This window comes from Panthera pardus, unplaced genomic scaffold (genome assembly GCF_024362965.1).
Source record: "Panthera pardus isolate Hobbes unplaced genomic scaffold, ASM2436296v1 HiC_scaffold_6, whole genome shotgun sequence".
Classification (NCBI taxonomy): domain Eukaryota; kingdom Metazoa; phylum Chordata; class Mammalia; order Carnivora; family Felidae; genus Panthera; species Panthera pardus.
The window spans coordinates 53,538,541-53,565,721 of NW_026526991.1; the positions used below are offsets into that span (position 1 = coordinate 53,538,541).

The following is a 27,181-nucleotide window of genomic DNA, read 5'->3' on the forward strand; positions in this document are numbered from 1 at the left end:
ATATGGGTAGAAGAGAAAAAGTCCAAGCCAATAATAATGAGTGTACCAAAAGACTCTTAAACCTTTGGTACCTAACTCTGATAACTTAACAGTGTCCCTAATAAATAGCAACACTTTTGAAGTCATTTGATTTCCTACAGTTATCTGAATACAATGCATTCAATACATCAATGTATATTATACATATACTTTTTGTGGCCAGAAATAATTATAACTACAGTGCTTATGAAGATTATTTCTAAATGCACTTTGCATAAATGGATTTGGAATATGAAAAGAAAATGTATAACATGTTTATCCTAAATAATAAAAAAAAAGCCCTTTATTTTAAAAAGCTCTCCACAGAATTTAGTATAAACTATTATCTACTAGTTTGTGAAGTTGTTGGCTATCTCTAATATTTAGTACATCAAATGCTCGCAGTATTAGAAGTATTATAATTTTATACAGTTTACTATTCCACAATGATCAATAACCAATTATTCCTGTTAATTAAAATGAAGTATACAAGCTTAAAAAAAGTACAATGCTGGATTTGACTTAATATAAAATTAAAAAGAAATATAATACATCATTTTCTCCGAGAAATATTGATACATTGATGTATTGTGATCAGGAATATCACAAATTCATAAATTTATGCAAAATAAATATAATACTGGACTAGAAGCCAATATAGTTGATTATTAATCCTAGAGTTCACCAAATTTTTAACTTCTTTGCTTTAATCTGTTAAGATACATAAAACAGTATAAATGAAAGTAGCATTAATTTAAGATACTATAATTTTAATTATCCTTCAAATATCGATAATTAGCTAAGAAGCTAAATTCCCCAGCCACAAATTCTATGCTGCCTTCAGATAATAGGCCATGACTCTACTTGACATACATTAAAAATAAGCAAGATTTAAGAAAGGACAGCATAAACCTTTATTAGAGTAACTAGGAGAATACCTATAAATACCTAAAAAATTCTGAAGTGAAAAGGCTGAATGCACTGTAATAAATTATCATTTAAAAAGAGCACTGCATGCAATTACACATACAAACATGCATGAAAATTAGCACTTACCAAAAGACTGTAAAATTGCTTAATCAGAACAGATACTACTCTCAGCAAACGCATGCAGATAGGAAAATACGGTTTTTCAACTGGTGCTGGAGAAGATGAAGAGCTGGAACCTTGTCTGAACTTTATATTTGGAGAAAAGAGTTTTATCACAAGAGGACATACCCTTTCTTTGAGAAGGAAACTAAACTCTTGGTGCTATTTGCAAAGACAAAAAAAAAAAAAAATTAACTTAATTGGTACTTATTATTTTTACTTTTTACTTACTACTTTTCAAACATATGTACTAGCAAATAAAACTTAATAACCAGTATGAATAATTTAGCTTTATTATATGTTTAGTTTATTACTCTAGTTGACACACAAGTATGAAATTAGTGCTGCTCTTTGAGAATGTAAGATCAAACTGTTCATCATTATTTCAAAGTTTAAAAAGAATCTAATTTAAAAAGGAATCTAATGAATTGGAATTAAGTGGTTTATTATTAGGAATTTTAATTTTGCTGGAACACTATCAATTAAAAACATAAAGAACAGAAGAAAACAGATTACACAAATAGCTAAGGCATTTAAAACAGGCAGCTGAAAGAACATCAGTTTAACAAAATATGTTATATAATTCATTAATTTTATTTTGCCAAGATAACAATTCCATTCATGTATGGAAGATTTAAGAATTAACTTAATATTTTGTTCTTCTTAGGCTGCTTGAACAGAACACAATAAGCTGATTTTTAAAAATGCAATGACAAGCATAATTATTTTATTTTATTTCTTAAAGTTTTATTTATTTAAGTAATCTCTACAATCAGCCTAGAACTTGAACTAATGACCCCAAGATCAAGAGTCTCATGATCCTCTGACTGAGCTACCCTGACACCCCCCATAATTATTTTAGTCTGGGGAATCTTGCAAAGGATTCTTAAAATTTACATATAGTCATATCATGTCATGCAAAAAACCTTCCTTAACCTATTCATTTCCTGCCTATATTAGCCCAAAATAGTCCCATTTTACTGATAACATAAAGTCCAGTGCACAACTAATGCCTAACCTCAAATGTACATTATTTTGGTTTTTTATTCATCCAAATACCACTGAGGCTGAGAACAAGGCACAATAATAGAAATCATCCAATCTAATCTTTTAATCTTACAGAAAAGGGAAAAAATAAGGCACAGGGCAGTTTATTTGTTCAGAATTAAGATTTTTTAAATGTCTCCTTATTAGAATCCGATTCATCAGAGGAAAAAAAAAAAAATGAAAAAATACCGGTAAGTGAAAAGATAAAAATAAAAGCCTTGCCTAATATTAACTTCCTGGAGAAACGCTATTGATCACTGCTAACTTCCGAATGTATATTCTTCTAGACTTTTATACACATTTTAATGTACTTTTTAATTCTTTGTCCCCCAAAATGGAATCTTTAGAGTTAAGTGATTTGAAATTCTACTGTCCTATCGATAGTTTCTTTGACTGCCAAAATGAAAAGCATACCAAAGTACATTTTCATACTTCACTAACTAAATTTATATACTGGTTAATTGATAAATATTATAGACAACTCTTTAAAGTTTTATCTATTCACACTTTTTCCACTCACTACTCAACTGAATACAATTGGGCTTCCTTCATAACCACTAGGAACCACCCCAACTCCACTCAAATTATTCCCACTACAGTCATCATGATCTCTATGTCCCCAAATTATCATCTGTATAATAAAAGTTTCAGTTCCAAATCCTGGGCTAAAGGATCTTCTACTATTGTAGCACTTGGCTCACACATTTTGGAAGTGCCACTTAGGGAGGCAGTATGGTAAGGAAAGGAACTAGGTTAGTGGTAAAAAGATCTAAATTTTAGTTCAAGATTTGCTAATAACTAAGGAATCCTATGTAAATCACTGAATCAATATTAGACTTTAGCTTCTTGCAAGTTAAATGAAAAATTTGGATTCTTACTTTTTCCTCTATAACTCCCATTGCAAGTTAAACTTATCAGCCATTGACTACTACTTTTTTCCAAATAAATTATCAAAAAGCACATAGGTACATATAAACAAGTAAAGATCAGTAACAATTTTTCAGTTTTTACATATTTTAAAAAATAGCCACATACTACATTCCTTCGTGGATTCACAGACTGAGAAATGTCTCACTAGATAGTCTCTAGGGATTCTAAGGTTAAAATTTCAAAATGTGAGGGCACTACAATAATGTAAGACACACTAAATTATCACAGTTCTAAAGTCTAAAGCTATAATTCTTTCAGTCCTCTAACATGGGAAAAAGAATACATGTTACTTTCTTGAAAAATATCTGTGAAAAAATTATAAATTAATTTTGTTGCAAGATACTACAAATGGCTTACTTGTAAAAAGACCTGTGGAAAATCATTCAGGACTGACTCAAGTAATTCAAGGCCAAATGTTCGAGTCATTTCTGTCATGCCTACTAGCCAGTAAGGGGCATCAGCATTAACCAACTGACAAAGATCCTGGGAAAATAATTCAAACAATAAATAAAAAATAAATAAAACATTTACATGCTAGAATGAAATGTGCTGTTCAGAATTCATAAAAGTAAAAAAATTATCTCTTCTTATACAGTATATTTACTCCTTAGAAACTAAACACTGGTAACTGAAATTCTGACAAACTATATACTTGATTAAATAATTAAACTTTTAAAGAATCGTGTAACTTTTGACAAGACATAATATAAAGAGATAAATGGTTAATAGTCTTTTAATGAAAAAACACTTATAATAATCCTTTAATAAATAATTAATAACATTTCAGTGCCGATAAATCTCATCTTACTTAAAAGATTTATTCACGACAAATAATGTAAAAATTAGGTATTTGTATATCAAATTATATTAAATAGGCCAAAGATTTATTAGTTAAATTTTAAGTTGAAAATTATTTTTTCTTACTAGTTATTTTTCTAGTATAATATAATATAGTATTTTCTAGTATAGTGTAATTCATTCTATTTCCTTAAAGTGAAATGTTACATTTTATCATGTTACTTAACTGTGGATACTCTTTAACGTTAAAGAAGTTTTTTGGAATACTACTTTTGACACTTCAAAATTGGACACTTAAAAAATGACACTTTAAAAATTAAAACAAACATAAATTGCAAAAATCAAAAATTTACACAAAACTATATTCTGTAATAAAAATCATTTTTTATAAATTGAAATACCTGGAAAAGCATATATGCATCTTTAGCACAAGGTTTGAGGGTGCTGACACATCTTCTGTTACTGTTTCCTTGGACCAGTACTGGTTGTTCTATAATATCTGTAGTCAAAATCAGATGAGTTTTAGGAGTCTATAAGGACCTTTAAAAAATCATATGCACTACTTAAAATAAATACATGTTTATGAAATTACAAACTTTATAGGCTCAGAACTATGCTTCGAAACTGGGGGAAAAATACTACTTAGCAATGAGAAAGAATGAAATCTTGCCATTTGCAACAACATGGATGGAACTGGAGGGTATTATGCTAAGTGAAATAAGTCAGTCAGAGAAAGACATATATATTTTCACTCATATGTGGAACTTGAGAAACTTAACAGAAGACCATGGGGGAAAGGAAGGGGAAAAAAATAGTTTCAAACAGGGAGCAAACCACGGGAGACCCTTAAATACAGAGAACAAACTAAGGGTTGAGGGGGGGGCTAGGGGAAAATGCGTGATGGGCACTGAGGAGGGCACTTGTTGGGATGACCACTGGGTGCGGTATGTAAGCAATGGATCAAGGGAATCTACTCCTGAAACCAAGAGCACACTGTCTACACTGTACATTACCTAAAGTGAAAATAAATTGTATTTAGGAAAAACAAAAAAAAGAATGTATCAGTAAGATGAAAAACATATGATGATTCATCATTAGGAAGATGGTGGCGTAGGAGGACGCTGGGCTCACGGCGTCCTGCTGATCACTTAGATTCCACCCACACCTGCCTAAATAACCCAGAAAACCGCCAGAAGACTAGCAGAACGGAGTCTCCGGAGCCAAGCGCAGATGAGAGGCCCATGGAAGAGGGTAGGAAGGGCGGAGAGGCGGTGCGCGCTCCACAGACTGGCGGGAAGGAGCCGGGGCAGGGGGGCAGCCGAGTCTGGCTTGCAAAAGCGGAGGGGCTGGATGGGAGTGTGTTCTGACAGCGAGTGGGACTTAACATCTGGAAGGTTATAAGCTAACAGTTCTGCTCAGAGAACGGGAGGGCTGGAGGACAACGGAAGGGAGAGTTCTTGAGCCCTGGATGGCACAGCGCAGCTTGGCGGGGAACAAAGGCACTTGCCAGTGCCATCTCCCTCACCCATCCCCCACCCAAAATCCCAAGGGGAACCGGTTCCTGCCAGGGAACTTGCTGGCACCACACAAACACCCAAGGCTGTGCTTCTGCAGATCCATCCCTCCATTGGCAGGTCTGACTACCTCCCGGTGCCACAGGGCCCCTCCCGAGGCGGATCTCGGAAGGAAAAGCGAGCTGACTCTGCCCCTCTCACCGCTGTGCACCTTGCCGAACCACCCCAGCTAATACGCCAGATCCCCAGCACCACAAGCCTGACAGTGTGCAAGTAGCCCAGACGGGCCACGCCACCCCACAGTGAATCCCGCCCCTAGGAGACGGGAAGAGAAGGCACACACCAGTCTGACTGTGGCCCCAACGGTGGGCTGGGGACAGACATTAGGTCTGACTGCGGCCCCGCCCACCAGCGTGAGTTATTCAAGACAGCACAGGGGAAGTGCCCTGCAGTTCTATCCAAAATGACAAAACGGAAGAATTCCCCTCAAAAGAATCTCCAGGAAATAACGACAGCTAACAAACTGATCAAAAAGGATTTAAATAATATAACAGAAAGTGAATTTAGAATAATAGTCATAAAATTAATAACTGGGCTCGAAAACAGTATAAACGACAGCAGAGAATCTATTGCTACAGAGATCAAGGGACTAGGGAACAGCCAGGAGGAGCTAAAAAATGCTATTAAGAGCTGCAAAATAAAATGGAGATGACCACGGCTCAGACTGAAGAGGCAGAGGAGAAAACAGGTTAACTAGAAGATAAAATTACGGAAAAAGAAAAAGCTGAGAAAAAGATAAAAAAAATCCAAGAGTATGAGGGGAAAATTAGAGAACTAAGTGATGCACTAAAGAGAAATAATCTACGCATAATTGGTATTCCAGAGGAGGAAGAGAGAGGGAAAGGTGCTGAAGGTGTACTTAAAGAAATAATAGCTAGAACCTCCCTGATCTGGGGAAGGAAAAAGGCATTGAAATCCAAGAGGCACAGAGAACTCCCTTCAGACGTAACTTGAATCGATCTTCTGCATGACATATCATAGTGAAACTGGCAAACTACAAGGATAAAGAGAAAATTCTGAAAGCAGCAAGGGATAAACGTGCTCTAACATATAAAGGGAGACCTATAAGACTCGTGACTGATCTCTCTACTGAAACTTGGCAGGCCACAAAGGAATGGCAGGAAATCTTCAATGTGATGAACAGAAAAAATATGCAGCCGAGAATCCTTTATCCAGCAAGTCTGTCATTTAGAATAGAAGGAGAGATAAAGGTCTTCCCAAACAAACAAAAACTGAAGGAATTTGTCACCACGAAACCAGCCCTACAAGAGATCCTAAGGGGGATCCTGTGAGACAAAGTACCAGAGACATCACTACAAGCATGAAACCTACGGACATCACAATGACTCTAAACCCTCTATAATAACACTGAATGTAAATGGACTAAATGCGCCAACCAAAAGACATAGGGTATCAGAATGGATAAAAAAACAAGACCCATCTGTTTGCTGTCTACAAGAGACTCATTTTAGACCTGAGGACACCTTCAGATTGAGAGTGAGGGGATGGAGAACTATTTATCATGCTACTGGAAGTCAAAAGAAAGCTGGAGTAGCCATACTTATATCAGACAAACTAGACTTTAAATTAAAGGCTGTAACAAGAGATGAAGAAGGGCATTATATAATAATCACAGGGTCTATCCATCAGGAAGAGCTAACAATCATAAATGTCTATGCGCCGAGTACAGGAGCCCCCAAATATATAAAACAATTACTCACAAACATAAGCAACCTTATTGACAAGAATGTGGTCATTGCAGAGGACTTTAACACTCCACTTACAGAAATGGATAGATCATCTAGACACACAGTCAATAAAGAAACAAGGGCCCTGAATGATACATTGGATCAGATGGACTTGACAGATATATTTAGAACTCTGCATCCCAAAGCAACAGAATATACTTTCTTCTCGAGTGCACATGGAACATTCTCCAAGATAGATCACATACTGGGTCACAAAACAGCCCTTCATAAGTATACAAGAATTGAGATCATACCATGCATACTTTCAGACCACAATGCGATGAAGCTTGAAATCAACCACAGGAAAAAGTCTGGAAAACCTCCAAAAGCATGGAGGTTAAAGAACACCCTACTAAAGAATGAGTGAGTCAACCAGGCAATTAGGGAAGAAATTAAAAAATATATGGAAACAAACGAAAATGAAAATACAACAATCGAAACACTTTGGGATGCAGCGAAGGCAGTCCTGAGAGGAAAATACATTGCAATCCAGGCCTATCTCAAGAAACAAGAAAAATCCCAAATACAAAATCTAACAGCACGCCTAAAGGAAATAGAAGCAGAACAGCAAAGACAGCCTAAACCCAGCAGAAGAAGAGAAATAATAAAGATCAGAGCAGAAATAAATAATATAGAATCTAAAAAAAACTGTAGAGCAGATCAATGAAACCAAGAGCTGGTTTTCTGAAAAAAATAAACAAAATTGATAAACCTCTAGCCAGGCTTCTCAAAAAGAAAAGGGAGATGACCCAAATAGATAAAATCATGAATGAAAATGGAATGATTACAACCAATCCCTCAGAGATACAAGCAATTATCAGGGAATACTATGAAAAATTATATGCCAACACACTGGACAACCTGGAAGAAATGGACAAATTCCTTAACACCCACACGCTTCCAAAACTCAATCAGGAGGAAACAGAAAGCTTGAACAGACCCATAACCAGCGAAGAAATTGAATCAGTCATCAAAAATCTCCCAACAAATAAGAGTCCAGGACCAGATGGCTTCCCAGGGGAGTTCTACCAGACGTTTAAAGCAGAGAAAATACCTATCCTTCTCAAGCTATTCCAAAAAGTAGAAAGGGAAGGAAAACTTCCCAACTCATGCTATGAAGCCAGTATTACTTTGATTCCTAAACCAGACAGAGACCCAGTAAAAAAAGAGAACTACAGGCCAATATCCCTGATGAATATGGATGCAAAAATTCTCAATAAGATACTAGCAAATCGAATTCAACAGCATATAAAAAGAATTATTCACCATGATCAAGTGGGATTCATTCCCGGGATGCAGGGCTGGTTCAACATTCGCAAATCAATCAACGTGATACATCACATTAATAAAAGAAAAGATAAGAACCACATGAGCCTGTCAATCGACGCAGAAAAGGCCTTTGACAAAATTCAGCAACCTTTCTTAATAAAAACCCTCGACAAAGTCGGGATAGAAGGAACATACTTAAAGATCATAAAAGCCATTTATGAAAAGCCCACAGCTAACATCATCCTCAACGGGGAAAAACTGAGAGCTTTTTCCCTGAGATCAGGAACACGACAGGGATGCCCACTCTCATTGCTGTTGTTTAACATAGTGTTGGAAGTTCTAGCATCAGCAATCAGATAACAAAAGGAAATCAAAGGCATCAAAATTGGCAAAGATGAAGTTAAGCTTTCACTTTTTGCAGATCACATGATATTATACACGGAAAATCCAACAGACCCCACCAAAAGTCTGCTAGAACTGATACATGAATTCAGCAAAGTCGCAGGATACAAAATCAATGTACAGAAATCAGTTGCATTCTTATACGCTAATAATGAAGCAACAGAAAAACAAAGAAACTGATCCCATTCACAATTGCACCAAGAAACATAAAATACCTAGGAATAAACCTAACCAAAGATGTAAAAGAGCTGTATGCTGAAAACTATAGAAACCTTATGAAGGAAATTGAAGAAGATACAAAGAAATGGAAAAACATTCTGTGCTCATGGATTGGAAGAATAAATATTGTCAAAATGTCAATACTACCCAAAGCTATCTACACATTCGATGCAATCCCAATCAAAATTGCACCAGCATTCTTCTCGAAGCTAGAACAAGCAATCATAAAATTCATATGGAACCACAAAAGGCCCCGAATAGCCAAAGTAATTTTGAAGAAGACCAAAGCAGGAGGCATCACAATCCCAGACTTTAGCCTCTACTACAAAGCTGTAATCATCAAGACAGCATGGTATTGGCACAAAAACAGACACATAAACCAATGTAATAGAATAGAAACCCCAGAACTAGACCCACAAATGTATGGCCAACTCATCTCTGACAAAGCAGGAAAGAACATCCAATGGAAAAAAGACAGTCTCTTTAACAAATGGTGCTGGGAGAACTGGACAGCAACATGCAGAACGTTTAAACTAGACCACTTTCTCACACCATTCACAAAAATAAACTCAAAATGGATAAAGGACCTGAATGTGAGACAGGAAACCATCAAAACCCTAGAGGAGAAAGCAGGAAAAGACCTCTCTGACCTCAGCTGTAGCAATTTCTTACTTGACACATCCCCAAAGGCAAGGGAATTAAAAGTAAAAATGAACTACTGGGACTTTATGAAGATAAAAAGCTTCTGCACAGCAAAGGAAACAACCAACAAAACTAAAACCAACGGAATGGGAAAAGATATTTGCAAATGACATATCGGACAAAGGGCTAGTATCCAAAATCTATCAAGAGCTCACCAAACTCCACACCCGAAAAACAAATAACCCAGTGAAGAAATGGGCAGAAAACATGAATAGACACTTCTCTAAAGAAGACATCCAGATGGCCAACAGGCACATGAAAAGATGCTCAACGTCGCTCCTCATCAGGGAAATACAAATCAAAACCACACTCAGGTATCACCTCACGCCAGAGTGGCCAAAATGAACAAATCAGGAGACTACAGATGCTGGAGAGGATGTGGAGAAACGGGAACCCTCTTGCACTGTTGGTGGGAATGTAAATTGGTGCAGCCGCTCTGGAAAACAGTGTGGAGGTTCCTCAAAAAATTAAAAATAGACCTACCCTATGACCCTGCAATAGCACTGCTAGGAATTTACCCAAGGGATACAGGAGTACTGATGCATAGGGGCACTTGTACCCCAATGTTTACAGCAGCACTCTCAACAATAGCCACATTGTGGAAAGAGCCTAAATGTCCATCAACTGATGAGTGGATAAAGAAATTGTGGTTTATATACACAATGGAGTACTACGTGGCAATGAGGAAGAATGAAATATGGCCCTTTGTAGCAACATGGATGGAACTGGAGAGTGTTATGCTAAGTGAAATAAGCCATACAGAGAAAGACAGATACCCTATGTTTTCACTCTCATGTGGATCCTGAGAAAATTAACAGAAACCCATGAGGGAGGGGAAGGAAAAAAAATAAATAAAGAGGTTAGAGTGGGAGAGAGCCAAAGCATAAGAGACTCTTAAAAACTGAGAACAACTGAGAACAAACTGAGGGTTGATGGAGGGGGGGGGTGGGGTGGGTGATGGGTACTGATGAGGGCACCTTTTGGGATGAGCACTGGGTGTTCTATGGAAACCAATTTGACAATAAATTTCATATATTGAAAAAAATGTAAAAAACACAAAAAAAACTAAATAGAGAAACTGTCTCGGGGTCTTGGGAATTATTGAATCAGTTCCCTATGCCTTAAGTGGGAAAAATAAATAAAATTTAACAACCAAAGTAAAAAAAAAAAAAAGATGAAAAACATGATGAATAAAGGTCATAACTTTGAAAAAAAAAAACTGTTTTTATACAAAATACCATCAAAATCACTCTTTACCCTCTTATGACATTTTTAAGCTTAGCATCTTTATCCATACATTTGATTTTCCCAGTCTCCCATTCCTGAACCCCTTTATTTTATGAATTTGAAATTCACATGATCTTTCAATGTGCCTTTAAATATCAAACATATAAAAGTTTACCACATGGTTAATTTCTATACCATCTCAGCATATAAAAGAGAATTAACCACTTGATCTGCCATAATTACTATGTCAGTTATACATATTGACTAGCTAAGAGTCAGCTAAAAAGGTGTTTCCCAACTCAGCACTTCTTTGAATACTAACAAGATATCATTTTCTGTTAATTATGACAGCCTGCTTTGAATAAATGTTGACTTAATGAAAACTTGAAAAAAAAAAACGAGGTTCTAAGTGTTTCTACCTTGTTAGAAAGTATTAAATAAGATACTGGTCTTTAGAGGCACAAAGCTAAAACTACCAATCCAGGAATCACACTCAGTTTATGAATGTATAACACACCCAAACTGGAGAACTGCCATTTTACCCCATATATTTACTCCTTAATATTTCAAATTCTAGAATTCCCCAGGGAAACATGCAGAAAAAACAAAATACCAAAGTGGAAATACTACGATAAACAACAGATCAAGAATGCCTAAAACCAAACGTGAAAAATCTGATCAATGGTGAACTTCAGGAAAAGTGAAGGAATAATTAGAGTAGGCAGCATTACCATCACCTACTAAGACTGCCATTTTTTTTTTATCAGTATTACCAAAAGAACCTCAAATGAAATGACAAACTGCATTTTAAGAGTGGGGTAGGGGAAGCTATGTAAAAGGGAAAACCAGTTTAATCTTTAGTTTCTTGAGTAAATAAAGCAGACAGGTTGCTCATGATGGTAGTACCATATGACCCTTTAAACTAATCATGGGAAAAAATTTACTTTTCATCCAATAAGGAAAATAAATGAAAAAAGCAGAATTTCTATAGCTAAAAGTTATCAAACTGTAAAAACTGTAACAGAAACAGAGCATCTTTAGCTGACTGACATGTTTCTAAGTTTTTAGACAGTTTTTTAAAATCACAAAGAAGAGGTTGGAAGATGGCAGCGTAGGAGGACGCTGGGCTCACCGCGCGTCCTGCTGATCACTTAGATTCCACCTACACCTGCCTAAATAACCCAGAAAACCGCCAGAGGATTAGCAGAACGGAGTCTCCGGAGCCAAGAAGGGCAGAGAGGCGGTGAGTGCTCCACGGACTGGCGGGAGGGAGCCGGGGCGGAGGGGCAGCCTGCCGGCCAAGCAGAGCTCCCGAGTCTGGCTTGCAAAAGCGGAGGGGCCGGACGGAGTGTGTTCCGACAGCAAGCGCGACTTAGAGTCTGGGAGGTCATAAGTTAACAGCTCTGCTCAGAAAGCGGGAAGGCTGGAGGACAAAGGGAAGGAGAGTTGCTGAGCCCCCGGACGACAGAACTCAGTTTGGCGGGGAACAAAGGCGCTTGCCAGCTCCATCTCCCTCGCCCATCCCCCACCCAAAATCCCAAAGGGAACCAGTTCCTGCCAGGGAACTTGCTCCCTCCATGCAAACACCCAACTCTGTGCTTCTGCGGAGCCAGACCTCCGGCAGCGGATCTGACTCCCTCCCACTGACACAGGGCTCCTTCTGAAGTGGATCACCTAAGGAGAAGCGAGCTAAGCCTGCCCTTCCTGCCCCCGTGCACCTTGCCTACCCACCCCAGCTAATAATACACCAAGATCCCCAGCACCACAAGCCTGGCAGTGTGCAAGTAGCCCAGACGGGCCAAGCCACCCCACAGTGAATCCCGCCCCTAGGAGAGGGGAAGAGAAGGCACACACCAGTCTGACTGTGGCCCCCCGCAGTGGGCTGGGGGCAGACACCAGGTCGGACTGCGGCCCCGCCCACCAACTCCAGTTATACACCACAGCACAGGGGAAGTGCCCTGCAGGTCCTCACCACTCCAGGGACTATCCAAAATGACCAAACGGAAGAATTCCGCTCAGAAGAATCTCCAGGAAATAACAACAGCTAATGAACTGATCGAAAAGGATTTAAATAATATAACAGAAAGTGAATTTAGAATAATAGTCATAAAATTAATCGCTGGGCTTGAAAACAGTATACAGGACAGCAGAGAATCTCTTGCTACAGAGATCAAGGGACTAAGGAACAGTCACGAGGAGCTGAAAAACGCTTTAAACAAAATGCAAAACAAAATGGAAACGACGACGGCTCGGATTGAAGAGGCAGAGGAGAGAATAGGTGAACTAGAAGATAAAGTTATGGAAAAAGAAGAAGCTGAGAGAAAGAGAGATAAAAAAATCCAGGAGTATGAGGGGAAAATTAGAGAACTAAGTGATACACTAAAAAGAAATAATATACGCATAATTGGTATCCCAGAGGAGGAAGAGAGAGGGAAAGGTGCTGAAGGGGTACTTGAAGAAATTATAGCTGAGAACTTCCCTGAACTGGGGAAGGAAAAAGCCGTTGAAATCCAAGAGGCACAGAGAACTCCCTTCAGACGTAACTTGAATCGATCTTCTGCATGACATATCATAGTGAAACTGGCAAAATACAAGGATAAAGAGAAAATTCTGAAAGCAGCAAGGGATAAATGTGCCCTCACATATAAAGGGAGACCTATAAGACTTGTGCCTGATCTCTCTTTTGAAACTTGGCAGGCCAGAAAGGATTGGCACGAGATCTTCAGTGTGCTAAACAGAAAAAATATGCAGCCGAGAATCCTTTATCCAGCAAGTCTGTCATTTAGAATAGAAGGAGAGATAAAGGTCTTCCCAAACAAACAAAAACTGAAGGAATTTGTCACCACGAAACCAGCCCTACAAGAGATCCTAAGGGGGATCCTGTGAGACAAAGTACCAGAGACATCACTACAAGCATAAAACATACAGACATCACAATGACTCTAAGCCTGTATCTTTCTATAATAACACTGAATGTAAATGGACTAAATGCACCAACCAAAAGACATAGGGTATCAGAATGGATAAAAAAACAAGACCCATCTATTTGCTGTCTACAAGAGACTCATTTTAGATCTGAGGACACCTTTAGATTGAGAGTGAGGGGATGGAGAACTATTTATCATGCTACTGGAAGCCAGAAGAAAGCTGGAGTAGCCATACTTATATCAGACAAACTAGACTTTAAATTAAAGGCTGTAACAAGAGATGAAGAAGGGCATTATATAATAATCACAGGGTCTATCCATCAGGAAGAGCTAACAATCATAAATGTCTATGCGCCGAGTACAGGAGCCCCCAAATTTATAAAACAACTACTCACAAACATAAGCAACCTTATTGATAAGAATGTGGTCATTGCAGAGGACTTTAACACTCCACTTACAGAAATGGATAGATCATCTAGACACACAGTCAATAAAGAAACAAGGGCCCTGAATGATACATTGGATCAGATGGACTTGACAGATATATTTAGAACTCTGCATCCCAAAGCAACAGAATATACTTTCTTCTCGAGTGCACATGGAACATTCTCCAAGATAGATCACATACTGGGTCACAAAACAGCCCTTCATAAGTATACAAGAATTGAGATCATACCATGCATACTTTCAGACCACAATGCGATGAAGCTTGAAATCAACCACAGGAAAAAGTCTGGAAAACCTCCAAAAGCATGGAGGTTAAAGAACACCCTACTAAAGAATGAGTGAGTCAACCAGGCAATTAGGGAAGAAATTAAAAAATATATGGAAACAAACGAAAATGAAAATACAACAATCGAAACACTTTGGGATGCAGCAAAGGCAGTCCTGAGAGGAAAATACATTGCAATCCAGGCCTATCTCAAGAAACAAGAAAAATCCCAAATACAAAATCTAACAGCACGCCTAAAGGAAATAGAAGCAGAACAGCAAAGGCAGCCTAAACCCAGCAGAAGAAGAGAAATAATAAAGATCAGAGCAGAAATAAACAATATAGAATCTAAAAAAACGGTTGAGCAGATCAACGAAACCAAGAGTTGGTTTTTTGAAAAAATAAACAAAATTGACAAACCTCTAGCCAGGCTTCTCAAAAAGAAAAGGGAGATGACCCAAATAGATAAAATCATGAATGAAAATGGAATTATGACAACCATTCCCTCAGAGATACAAACAATTATCAGGGAATACTATGAAAAATTATATGCCAACAAATTGGACAACCTGGAAGAAATGGACAAATTCCTAAAATCACAAAGAAAAAGATGTTTAAAGTTACAATAAAGATACTTGATGAAGATATGAAAAGGTTAATCTTTACATTATATAAATATTCATTAACACATGTTAAAAGGCACAGACAAAAATTCACGTGAGGAAACTCACTCCTGAAAATTTACCTTAAAGAAGTAAATCAAATGGAAAAAATATGTAAGAAGACACTCAAAACAGTATTAAAATACTGAACACAATATAACTGTCCAGCAGGAAACTCGTTCATTAAATTGTAGAATAGCTACAAAATACGGTGCAACCGTTAAAATTTAAATTACAAAAATAAAAGAATGACATGAAAAATTCATAGAACATAATGTTTGGCTAAAAATACATACAATGCAACAGCTGATATAAAAAAATGTGAAATTATACATAATTAGAAATAAACATGGAAAATAAAGAGCCTCTTCTTGGGATGATAGCACTGTAAGGGATTTATCTAAACTGCCACTGTCAATGTAATAATATTGTTAAAATAAATCTGTTTTTTAAAGTATTCTAGTGTTTAGATGCCTAAGTTCACAGGGCGAAGATGGAAAATAAAAAGAGGAATCAGGCAAGCAAAACCACCCACTGTGAAAAGGAAACCACTTTTATCACTCTACCTCGGTGCCGTTCGTCTTCAGCAACCATCCTCTCAAAAACAACAGTGACAACCTGTCGCACTGTAGCAGCAGCTGTATTATTTGTAATATTATCTTTTGTGAAGTGTAGTCGAAAACAAAGAACAATTGCCTAAAAGAACAATTTTCATTTAGTGTGAAATAAGGTTGAAGAATATAATAACTATTTGTTTTATTAGACATAACCCAAAACTAAATAATTTATGTTTGGCCGTTCCAATCACAGATACTAAAAGTCCCACCTTCTTCTCTTATACAATAAAGCCACAAAAATCCTTGGATTCTGAAATAATTCAAACTGTGTAAATATACAGCCACATAAGATTTGGTCAGATAATGTGAAACACACATTTCACAACTTGGTTCTTTGTTTTTTTAAATTTATTTGTTTTGAGAGAGAGAGAAAGAGCAGGGGAAGGTCAGAGAGGGAGGGAGAGAAAGAATCCCAACCAGGCTCCATGCTGTCAGGACAGAGCCTGACACAGGGCTCAAACTCATGAAACTGTGAGATCATGTCCTGGGCCAAAATCAAGAGTTGGCCGCTTAACCGACTGAGCCACCCTGGCACCCCACAACTTGGTTCTTCTAATGTATGTATAAAAATGTGTTATACTTTTATTTCCCCAGAATGACTTGTTTTGTGAAGAACAAGTACTCAAAGTTTGTTACATCACTAAGTCACTTGGAGAAATATAAATAGGCTAAACACATAAATGAATAAAATGATAATTTTTTAAAAGAAGTCATTCTTTATTTCTAAAAATCAACTTCAGGTTAAGTTATAATTTATATACAATAAATTCTAATCCTTTAAAGTATTTAATATGATGAGTTCTTTTAGTTATATTCCCCCATGAAACTACTGCCACAATCAAGACACAAGACAGTTCCATCACCCTAAAACTCTCCTGATGTTCCTTTGCCCTCCACATACTCCTCCGCGCTTGGCCCCAGTCAACCTCCTGGTTGCCTTTTTCATTACGGTAAGCTGGCATTTTCTACAAACACAGTCATCATTCAGTATGCACTGTTTTTTGTATCTGGTTTCTTTTACTTGTAATGTTTGTAAAATTCATCCATGTTGTTCTCTGTATCGATAGTTTGTACTTTTTTACACCTGAGTAGTATTTCACAGTATAGGTATACCAATATTGTGTTTATCCATTCATCTGCTGATAGACGTTTGAGATGTTTGCACTTTTTAGCCACTGTGAATAAAGCTGCTGTGAACATCAAATACAAGTCTCCGTAGAGACGTGTTTTCATTTACCTTGGATAAGTAACTGGAAGTAAAAAGGCTAGATCATACGGTAAATATAAGGTTAAACTATTAAAGAAAATGCTAGTTTCCCAAAGTGATTTTACACACCTTACAAAATTTTAAAATTTTAGACATTTTTTAATGTTTATTTTTGAGAGAGAGAGGCAGAGAGGGGGGCGGACAGAGGATCCAAAACGGGATCGGTGCTGACAGCAGCAAGCCCGATGCGGGGCTGGAGCTCATGAGCCATGAGATCATGACCTAAGCTGAAGTCAGATGCTCAACTGACTGAGCCACTTAAGCACTCCTACAAGTGGAATTATTTTTAAAAGGTGAGAAGGAAGAGTTCTTACAGGGAAAACTCAAAGCAATTCGGGAGAATACTGATAACCCCAAACACATTTTTTTCTCTCAGTTTCCTATTCTTCTGTATTTTTCTGCTACTTTTCTCTTTTCCTATTCATGACTAAGCCTGTCAGCTATTCCCAAAGGACTCTGTTCAATCACCTTAACCTGATTTTAACTCTAACCTGAGGAAAATAAAGCATTAGTGGTATTTTTAACATGCAATGTCCATTATCACAAGAACTACAGGGAAGTTGCTTTCAGTACAAACGGTACTAGGCTTTCCTCTTTCAGGGAGCTTATTCAAATACTGTCTCCAAAGCAATTATGAACTTTGACCACAGGTTTCCTACCTTAGAAAGTGCCTCATCATGAACTACTGTATTGGTTGTTAAAAGAACAAGAACTGTTTGAAGTAGCTTAAGTTCTTCAAGACTGTTTTCCATTAGCTGCCAAAGCATATTAATTATATTTCCAGCTGCAGTCTGTAAAATAATTATTTGAATTACTGTCAGCAAATAAAATATAAGGTTTTAGGTCCCTAAATAAGAAAAGATGTACAAATATTACTACCTCACTTGGAGAGAAGTTCTTGGTCATAATAACAAAACCTATGTTTTTGGATCTATAGGTCAAAACACATCTTTCAACTAATCTGAGATTTAAACTAATTTTTTCTCAAAAAATAAATTTCTTTAAAATGTACCATTTGAATATATGCAAACAGCAGCATGCAGTTCTGAGATGTCTAGTCAAAAAAATCAAAGCTCATTTCTACAATATGGGTATATTTCATGTGGACATTTATAAATATAGTCATGCAAGTTAATTGAGACTACTACTGTTTCATATATTATTCCCTTTACAATGTCATAAAAAAACAAAATGCAACTCAAATTAACAAAACATTTATAAACTCAATTAAATTGGACATCGTTTAGAATGCTGTATTAAAGGCAAAAGACTGTATCGCTTCTATTAAAGTACCTTATGGAGTACCACAAAGTTAGAGACCATTGCACTCGAAAGCAGGATGCAGATAGACCGCTGAAATGTTTTTCAGTGTTGTACTATCATAAGGTAATTAGAAACCACTGAAATTAATGAACAACAAATTACCACTTCAGATAATATAGTAAAGTCATGATTTTTCCTTTTTAAAAATAAATATATTCTCTTCGGTGATACTGATCTATAGTACTCAATGGTGTCTTCTTAGTCATGACATGACAAAATGCACTTCATCTTTATTCATTATTCATGAGTGCTTAATAGTGAGAAAATCTGGTGATCTTTTAAAATTAAGCCATGTCCTTCAAGCACATAAATTGTTTTACATTAAATTATCAGGTATACTGCATTTTCCCCTAATGAAAACTCCTGATTTGATTCTTAAGTACACAGTTTAAATTAAGATCTTCACATTACCTCAGACACGACTTCATGGGACATGAGTCTCTGAATGGCGGCCAAACACAGCTGAGTAATCTTCGGCTCCTTGGTTCCACAACCCATTAGGAACGGCTGAACAACCTCTGAGCTGTTCTCTTTCAAAGCTTTATTTAGAACACATATAAAATAAATTATTAAATCTAATTCATAAGTAGAAATACTTTTATGTATTTACAACCAGTAATAACAATCTTAAGAAAAACCACTTTATGTAAAATAAATGCCAAAACAAAAATCAAATAATAAGAGTTAAAATACTTCAGACAGATATTACAGACTCTGTATCTTAACTACCCCTTAGCCTCAGCTTTCCCATGGCCTTCTCCTAGCACTGTTTTTTGATTTTCCTTCATCTCCTGCTGCAAACTCTTTAAGGACAACTTCTCAGAAGTTCTATCCTGCCTCAGAGAAGCACTCTATTTCTTCAACAGTGCAGAGGGAGAAATATGAATAAAAATATTCTAGAGCAGAAAAAGTAATTAAAAATAGTATATACATCATCCTCATTACCCTTCTGAATGTTCAGAATCTCCACACAATCTTATTACATGCTTTGAATTTATAGAGCCCTAATTACTTCTTCAAGAAACAAACTCATTAAAAACAGTAACATTACTCCTCTTGTTACTAAAGTATCACTTTAAATTAATTGGATGCACATGCTATAATGCCAAATCTTAATTTAACCCCTTCTACCAAGCCAATTCTTTCAGAAGTTTTAAAGTGGTAACAAAAATCTAAAAAGTTAGAAAATGCACAAAACCAAAAATTAAATTTACAAAATGAAATTAAGCCAATACACACTTAATGGCTATACAGAGATGAATGAGACAGGTCTGCCACCCTCAGAGAATTTAAAAAGACAACATGGGATTCTAAGGAAAGAGAACATTAAACTTATGTGTTTGGTATATGGTTCTCAAAAGTACGACACCCATCAATTATTTTTTGAGGTTAAGAATTGTAATGAAGACATACAAATCTGAGTTTTAACATGTTTTTCAAAAGAAATTGTTAGAAAGTCATCCACGATCACATTAAAAACGTAAAATCAGTGTTAACATTAATTTCATCATTTAAATCCCCACCTTTTTCTCCCAAAGCTCCCATTATAGTATGCTAAATAAAGACCACAATTTCCTACAGCATACTCTGCAAAGTCCTTCGGTATGCCAGCATAAATTACTGATTTAAGACAGCTAAGAGATGGCAAATATGACTGGCAAAGAACAGTGTTTCCAAAAGGGCTCCCCTTGCCTTATTTCCTTGATTTCCTAGGCATAAACGTTTTGATTCAAATCAAGACACAAGGTACCGTAACAATGTCTCAAAACATTTCTATGAATGATTAACAGAGGACAATAAAGCTCAAAAAATACTATTCTGAAGCAGTAAATATCCTACCATATTCAATCCTGCTGGAATTGCTGAAGCATGAGGCTACCCCAACTCTGCTGACCATGCCTAGTTATTAAATGCCATTCAGCAAATACAAGTTTTCAACAGTAACAAGTTGCATTTATCATTTTTATGATGTTAACATGTTTCTCATCTGAGTATCATAATAATCATAGAGAGTTTTTAGAGCATGATTTGGCTCAAGTGCATAGTAAGTGGTAAAGCCACATTTTGAAAACAGGTCTTCTAACTCCTGGTTCACTATTCTTCCCACAACATTATGCTGCCACTCTTTAAGGTAAACAGCACTTGAAGCAAATCAAAGTTCAAACAGTTACAAGTATCTCAGAGGAACCAATGATCTGCACTTTCATGCTGTCTGCCTGAAGTCTTCAGGTAAATGAAGGAAAAGAAACTGTCCTCATAGAAGGAAAAAAAAAATGTACTTTCATAGAGTCTCTGATGAAAGTGACTTCAAGACACATTCAATTGTCACACAGAAAAATCAGTGCCAATATTAATTCTGTCAATTAAACTGATACAATGCTTTCTCATCACTTAGAATTGTTCCTCACAATGTCATCTATCAAGGCCATTGTATTCCCTCGTCTCTGATAACACTCACTCTGACAGCTGTAAGGTGATATCTCACTGTGGTTTTGACGTACATTTCCCTGATGATTAATGATGTTGAGCGTCTTTGCATATACTTGTTGGTCATCTGTAGGTCTTCTTTGGAAAAATGTCTATATAGATCTTCTGCCCATTTTATAATCAGATTGTTTGGGATGCCTCACTTCTTGAAAGAGTACTTCCCTATTGTCTCTGAGATCATCTTCTAAGCCAGTGTCACCCATTCTGCACATTTTGATGCTGGTGCTTTTGTGACCTTACCATTAAGATGTCAACAGAAAATTTCTGTACAACTAGGGTGACAATTTAAATAGCAATTAAACTTAGGAGTTATCAACAATGCACATAACTCAAATGACATTAATAGTAATATGAACCTATAAACAAGTTCACATTTGCACCGTAAATGACAGCTACATACTACCTGGCCCACAATGATTGTAAGATGCCATCAACTGTACGATGCATATCAACTTGGGCAATATTAAAATGTGAAAAAACTGTGCCTCTTAGAAAGAATAACATAAAGTGAGTTTCAGCAAAATGTTGTATATGGGGGCAGTCACAGTTACCCAGGTGTCTCAAGTTAGGATAAATTAAAATAGTATTAAAAATAATTTTTATGAATTTTATTTTAATGTGACTGAAAGGAATCCAACATCCATCTCTTGCCTCCTTCCCATTCTTTCTCCCAGTTTATATGAGAATAAAATAATAAAAAAGGATGTTTCAATGTTATCAGAATAAATCAATAACAAAAAAAATACAACGTACTGATGTTTTGTCTTTTGAAACACAGTGTGAAAAAAACATATCTACCATATCCAGATCACAATGCAGTAAGACAGAAATTACAACAAAAAAAAGGTAGTTTTTTTTTCTTCTTGTAAAAGTGATAGTAGTCTTACGAAACAAAATTAGCCTGCTCTTCTAATTGAGAGATAGATGCTCTTTATATACAATAATTTTAATGACATGTTATTTTAAATACAGCTTTATATAAAAACCTTCCTATGGACTGAGACTTTAGAAATCATGAGGAAAAAGCTATATAATGATATAAAGACATCTTGCTTTAACTATATTTTAAACTCATTCCAGGAAATTAAGAAGAAAAGGCTCAACTCTTTTTAATCAGAACTCTCTATTTCAAATTCCTTCAAAATATAAAGACAGGCTTTTTAGGGGGTAAGGAAAAAAAATTTATTTTTTTTAACCTAAGTCCCTTAATAAATATGACTCCCTTAATAGAATAACACTGTTGGATAAATGTATTTTATTTCCAAATTTTATAACTGTGAGATCAAATGATACACTTTCACACACCTGAAAGAGGTCCAGCAGGTCCCCATATCCTAGGGGTTTCCTTGCTCTGAGCAGTTTCACTGCATAATTGTAGTTTTTATCCTGGAAAGAAAGAATTAAACTAGGATACCCCACTACGAATCACATTAATGGGGGTTAATAAAAGTTTCATCATGATAAATTTTAATGGTCATTAAATAACAAATTATAATTCTTCTGAAAGAAATAAAATATGATGTAGATATGATTGCTACCCTCAAAATCCCTTAAAATTTAGTTATGGGAAAGACTGATATTTCTAACAAAATTTAAAAAAATTTAATGGTTCAAATAGTCTGAAAATACTTTAAATGAGTCAAGAATTGAAGGACAAATAAAAGTATGGGCAGTTTCATATTAAAAGCACATTATATGAAAAGGAAGGATTATTTAAAAAATGATGCTAGCTATTACAATTGGTCAGTAATTTTACAAATGAAAAAAGAATCTAGGTCCTCACATCACTCCCTATATTATTAAGAAAAAAATCAAACAAAAAAACTAAAAGAAAATAAAAATGACTACCACTATGTGGAAGGAGAAGGACTTCCTAAGTGGAGAGCAACAAATCAGAAAAATTATGTTATGTAAAAATGAAAAACATCTCAATTAAAAATTAAAAGGTAAATGACTTGCAGGAAATATAAACATGATGGGAAGTTAATACCTTTGCTATAAAATAGTTCAAATAATATAAGAAAAACACAAAAACTCAAAGAAATAAATGTAAAATGAAAAAAGGAAATTTAATAACCTCAAAGGAAAATGTTCAATATTAAAAAGAAGTATCAATTAAAACAAGAAGTCATTTACCTGTTCAATTCCCAAAAACATTTTTTAAAACAATAATCAGCAAGGATGTTATAAAAATACACTCACCTATTACTGCTAAAGGCATAAACTTTTATCAGAAAGCACTGTGGTAACAAATTCCAAGAACCTGTTCATACCCTGTGATTTAATAATTTAATTGCTAGAAATTTACCTTAAAAAAATAATTCTAAATACTGAAACAGGCCTCACATAAAGGAATGGTTAACAAGATACAATCACTGGCTAAAAAATATTATGAAGCAATTAAAAAAAATACAAAAGATACCATCAAAAAAAAGTATTTATGATATAATAAAAGGCAGAATACAAATTAAAGTTTTTAAAAGTTTAAAAAAAATCCAAGGAAAAAAGAATAAATAAGAACACATTATACCGTAGAGAAACTATGTAATCTCTCTCACCCACTACGTTAACTTGCACACAGGGCATTAGTTACAGCCCCCTCGGTCTTCTAGCCTGGATTATAGACACCACCTGCCAACAGACCTCTACTTTACTGATGGTACATTGAAATACACCTTGCACACTGCTGGGCGAGTTTACATAGAAATGTTAAAATGAATGTGTCACTTCCTTGATTCAAACTCCTTCCATCCAGCAGCTCAGAAAGTCACACAATGGCAATACTTGAATAGTGTATCCACATAGACCACACTGTTTTATACCTCATATATTTAAGTAATCTGCTTTACTTTCCACTTCTATACCTTATTTGTTGGGCTAACTCCTTTTTAAGCTTTGAGACTCAGCTTAAGATTCCCAGACTGGGTTGGGTGCCTGCCTTCTCTATGTTCTCATAATAAATAAGCCTGTCTATACTTCCATCTTGGCATTTACCACACTATGAAAATTCTCCATTTAAAGTCTGTCTCCTTCATTCTTCTGTGATCTGGCTGATATGAATGAAGTATGACAAAATTCATCTACTTGAATCATCATAACATGTAAAATTATGGTAAAGACTGAAAAGTAGAAAAACACACTAGAGGCAGCACTGACAGACTTACTCGCATTTTTGGAATGACTCACTCACTATTGGCCTGTGCTAAATGAGGGCTTACTATTTCCTATGTAATGTGCTAACTTCTAGCAATATAAGGAGAATAAGATATTGATCCTGACCTCAGGAAGTGTGTCCTCTAGAAGAAAAAATTTCTGGCAAAGGACTTCAAAAGGCAAATGGAATGAAAGGCAGGCACAAACACACTTTTCAAGTATATTTCTTATATTTCCATATAGACTATAGGTGAGTTACACTACTCATCTTTGTATTTCTTCCAGTGATTCTTACATAATTCTTTCCTTATTAAGAATATATTTATGATATATTCTCTAGATATTTGTAAAATATCACAAGCATATGTATTGCTAAAATAGAAAATACTAAATAAAATCAGCAGATAAATTACCTTTTAACATCAGAAAAAAATTCCAAAGTATATTGCTCATTGCTACTTAAAGATGTTTTAGTAACAAGACCATGGAGATATGAAAAAGATGAGGGAAACTGTGTGAGAAAAGAACACAAATCATACACAATGATCATCTACGTAAAAATTCTATTTGTATACTGACTGTGGCTGAAAGCAGCCATAGATAGATGTAACCACTATGGTTTTGAATATGGGTTAAACACAATTTTAATATCACAACCTCATTGGTTTCCTTGTTTCAAATATTAAAAAACAGATTCTCTGTTTATGTAATTTTTGTATAACACAAGCCTTCTCAGTCATTTCAAGTATACCGTAAGCTGGCTTAATAAAAACATTTGTAATATATGGTAGTCAAGTGTCAGGTTAAGGCATTTGGCCTCGTAAATTAAGAACTGGATGTTGCTATCTCTCATTTGCAGAGTTTTATCTTGAAAGGAAAAGGAAATGTGGAGATAATGATCTGTATATTTGAATCAATGCTGACATTACCTGGCATAGCATTCCCACTTATGTCAGCATTCATGACAGCAGTGAAAACAAAGAAAAATAAACATTAAAGGAGGATGCTTAAGAGAAGGGGAGATGTAAAGCAAAGATTTATTCTGCAATGTAAACAACCTTCCCTTGGAAAATAAATCTCAGAAAACTAAAATTGGCTAGAAATCTGTGCTAAGTATCACTGATCAGACTAGTTGATCCTAATTAAGGATTCTGATTTTTATAGCAACCCTTTGTATTTTTGGAATATGTAGAGATATCTGAGAATTCAATATCCCATTTCATTTGAGATTCCTCCATTGTTTGATATCTTTAACATCCATGAGAGCGCAAAAGTAGTAATTTACAGTCCCTACCACCATAGAGAAGTAAACACTTCTCAGGAAATGAAATTTTTTAAAAAGTCAACTAAAAATTGTTTTTAGTGTTAACTATACTCTAATTAAGCAGTTTAGAAACTATATATTGACTAAACTCTTTCCTTGTTCTTAAGAGCCCTTGATTTTCAAGATGCTAGTGGTCTAAAAATGTATACATTTTAAAGTATCAGTTGTTATACTTGGTAAAAAATGCTAGGAAATAGTGTAAATGCTAATACAGTCCTCAAGTACATGGCCCTGGAAACTATGGACATTAAAGCATGAACTTAATTGTATGCACATAAAGATTTGTTTTAGTTTGATTTGAATACAGCTAATTGAATTAAAATGCAATTAATAGCCCCCTATATATTAAACGCATACTGAGACAAAATTTTTCTTACTCCTCCTTAAGATTAACCAATTAGACACCTTACTTTAGTATAGAACTCTGCACCAGACAGCGATCCTCTGAAGAAATCAGTCTCTTTTTAAAATTTTCCATCAACTACAGACCCAATGAAAACTTCCACTGTTGGAGAAATGATTAAGGACTAACCATGATATTAGCAATTATGGTAGCAAAAGTTATTATCTGTAAGGATATTCTAATACGCCTGGCCAACTTAAAAATATCCAGATCATAATTTATCTTTAAACATTAATGTCCTCATAGTTGCTAAATCCACCCAACATGCATCTCCCAAACCCACTAGCCCACCCTCCCAATCCAACCACACATACCTTTGCCTTTACCCACCACTTTCACTATACCCCTTCTCAAAATGCACACAGAGCATTATTCAATGCTGTGAATAATGTTATGAAACTATATGGTGTTTTGACACAATGTTCAAAATCAGAGAAGAAGCTGTGAGAAACAGATGCAACACAGGAGAGCTCACCCTATGGGCACATGTCCAGCAAAGCTGCAAGCCTAAGTGAAATCCGCCTTCCACCCTTAAACTGCCCCCCAAAAGTCTTCATTTCATTTTGTAATAGTCTTTGAAATTCCACCAATTAGAGCTTTTCTGGTATCCTTTTTTAAAAATGTAAAGAGATTTATGAGAGTTAGAGAGATTCCTCACTATTTGGATTTTGGGTAAATTAACTTAATAGGACTATTTTTCTCCTGTAACCAGCTGAGACTAATAGCACCGCTGGAACTGGAAATGCAGAACGAAGAATCGGTGAAGTAAGCAATGATTAAGTATAAACACCTGGGAGGGAGGGGCTAGTGTGGAAACCTCACATTATCACGGCAGCACACTGTAGCAGGAAGAACATGCCCTGGATTCTCAACAGCCAGGGACCTCAGTCTAGTTCCACCATTTATCATATGACCTTAGTCAAGTAACTTATCTCTTTGCATCTCGATTTGCTCTACTATAACATAAAAACATTTCCCCACAAGGTTGTCTTTTATAAGACAAAGTGGCACGAATGTCTCACATGTAACAGATTCTCAGAAAATCCAGTTTCCTTCTTTTCCATGTTCATTACAGAGGCAAGAACAAGAAGGCACCAAAAAAAGTAATGAGTAGACTATCAAAAGAGTGCCAAAGACAACTCTTAAAATTCCTCCTTGAAAACCAGGTTCAATCACGAGAATGTAAGAAAACATTTTCTTCTTTCTTCCACCCTACTCCCACTCTTTCTTCATGACCATACTGTCTTAGTCCTACGATTCAAAACTCATATAGTACTACTAAA

General features: G+C 35.8%; 1 protein-coding gene across 5 annotated transcripts in view; it reads right to left on the minus strand.

The window, feature by feature from the left end:
* Positions 1-27,181, minus strand: part of MON2 (MON2 homolog, regulator of endosome-to-Golgi trafficking) — a 121,164-nt gene that overhangs the window by 80,650 nt on the left and 13,333 nt on the right. For 3 of the 5 annotated variants that reach the window (XM_019454970.2, XM_053895776.1, XM_019454968.2), the window contains exons 3-8: positions 18,943-19,070; positions 17,868-17,999; positions 15,891-16,020; positions 4,284-4,381; positions 3,442-3,567; positions 1,075-1,269 (exon numbers count right to left, since the gene is read on the minus strand). In XM_019454970.2, coding sequence (XP_019310515.1) covers positions 1,075-1,269; positions 3,442-3,567; positions 4,284-4,381; positions 15,891-16,020; positions 17,868-17,999; positions 18,943-19,070 — 809 coding nt within the window. Of the gene's footprint in view, positions 1-1,074; positions 1,270-3,441; positions 3,568-4,283; positions 4,382-15,890; positions 16,021-17,867; positions 18,000-18,942; positions 19,071-22,323; positions 22,405-25,100; positions 25,118-27,181 lie in introns of those variants that run through there. The other 2 variants (XM_053895778.1, XM_053895777.1) reach the window with 2 other exon arrangements.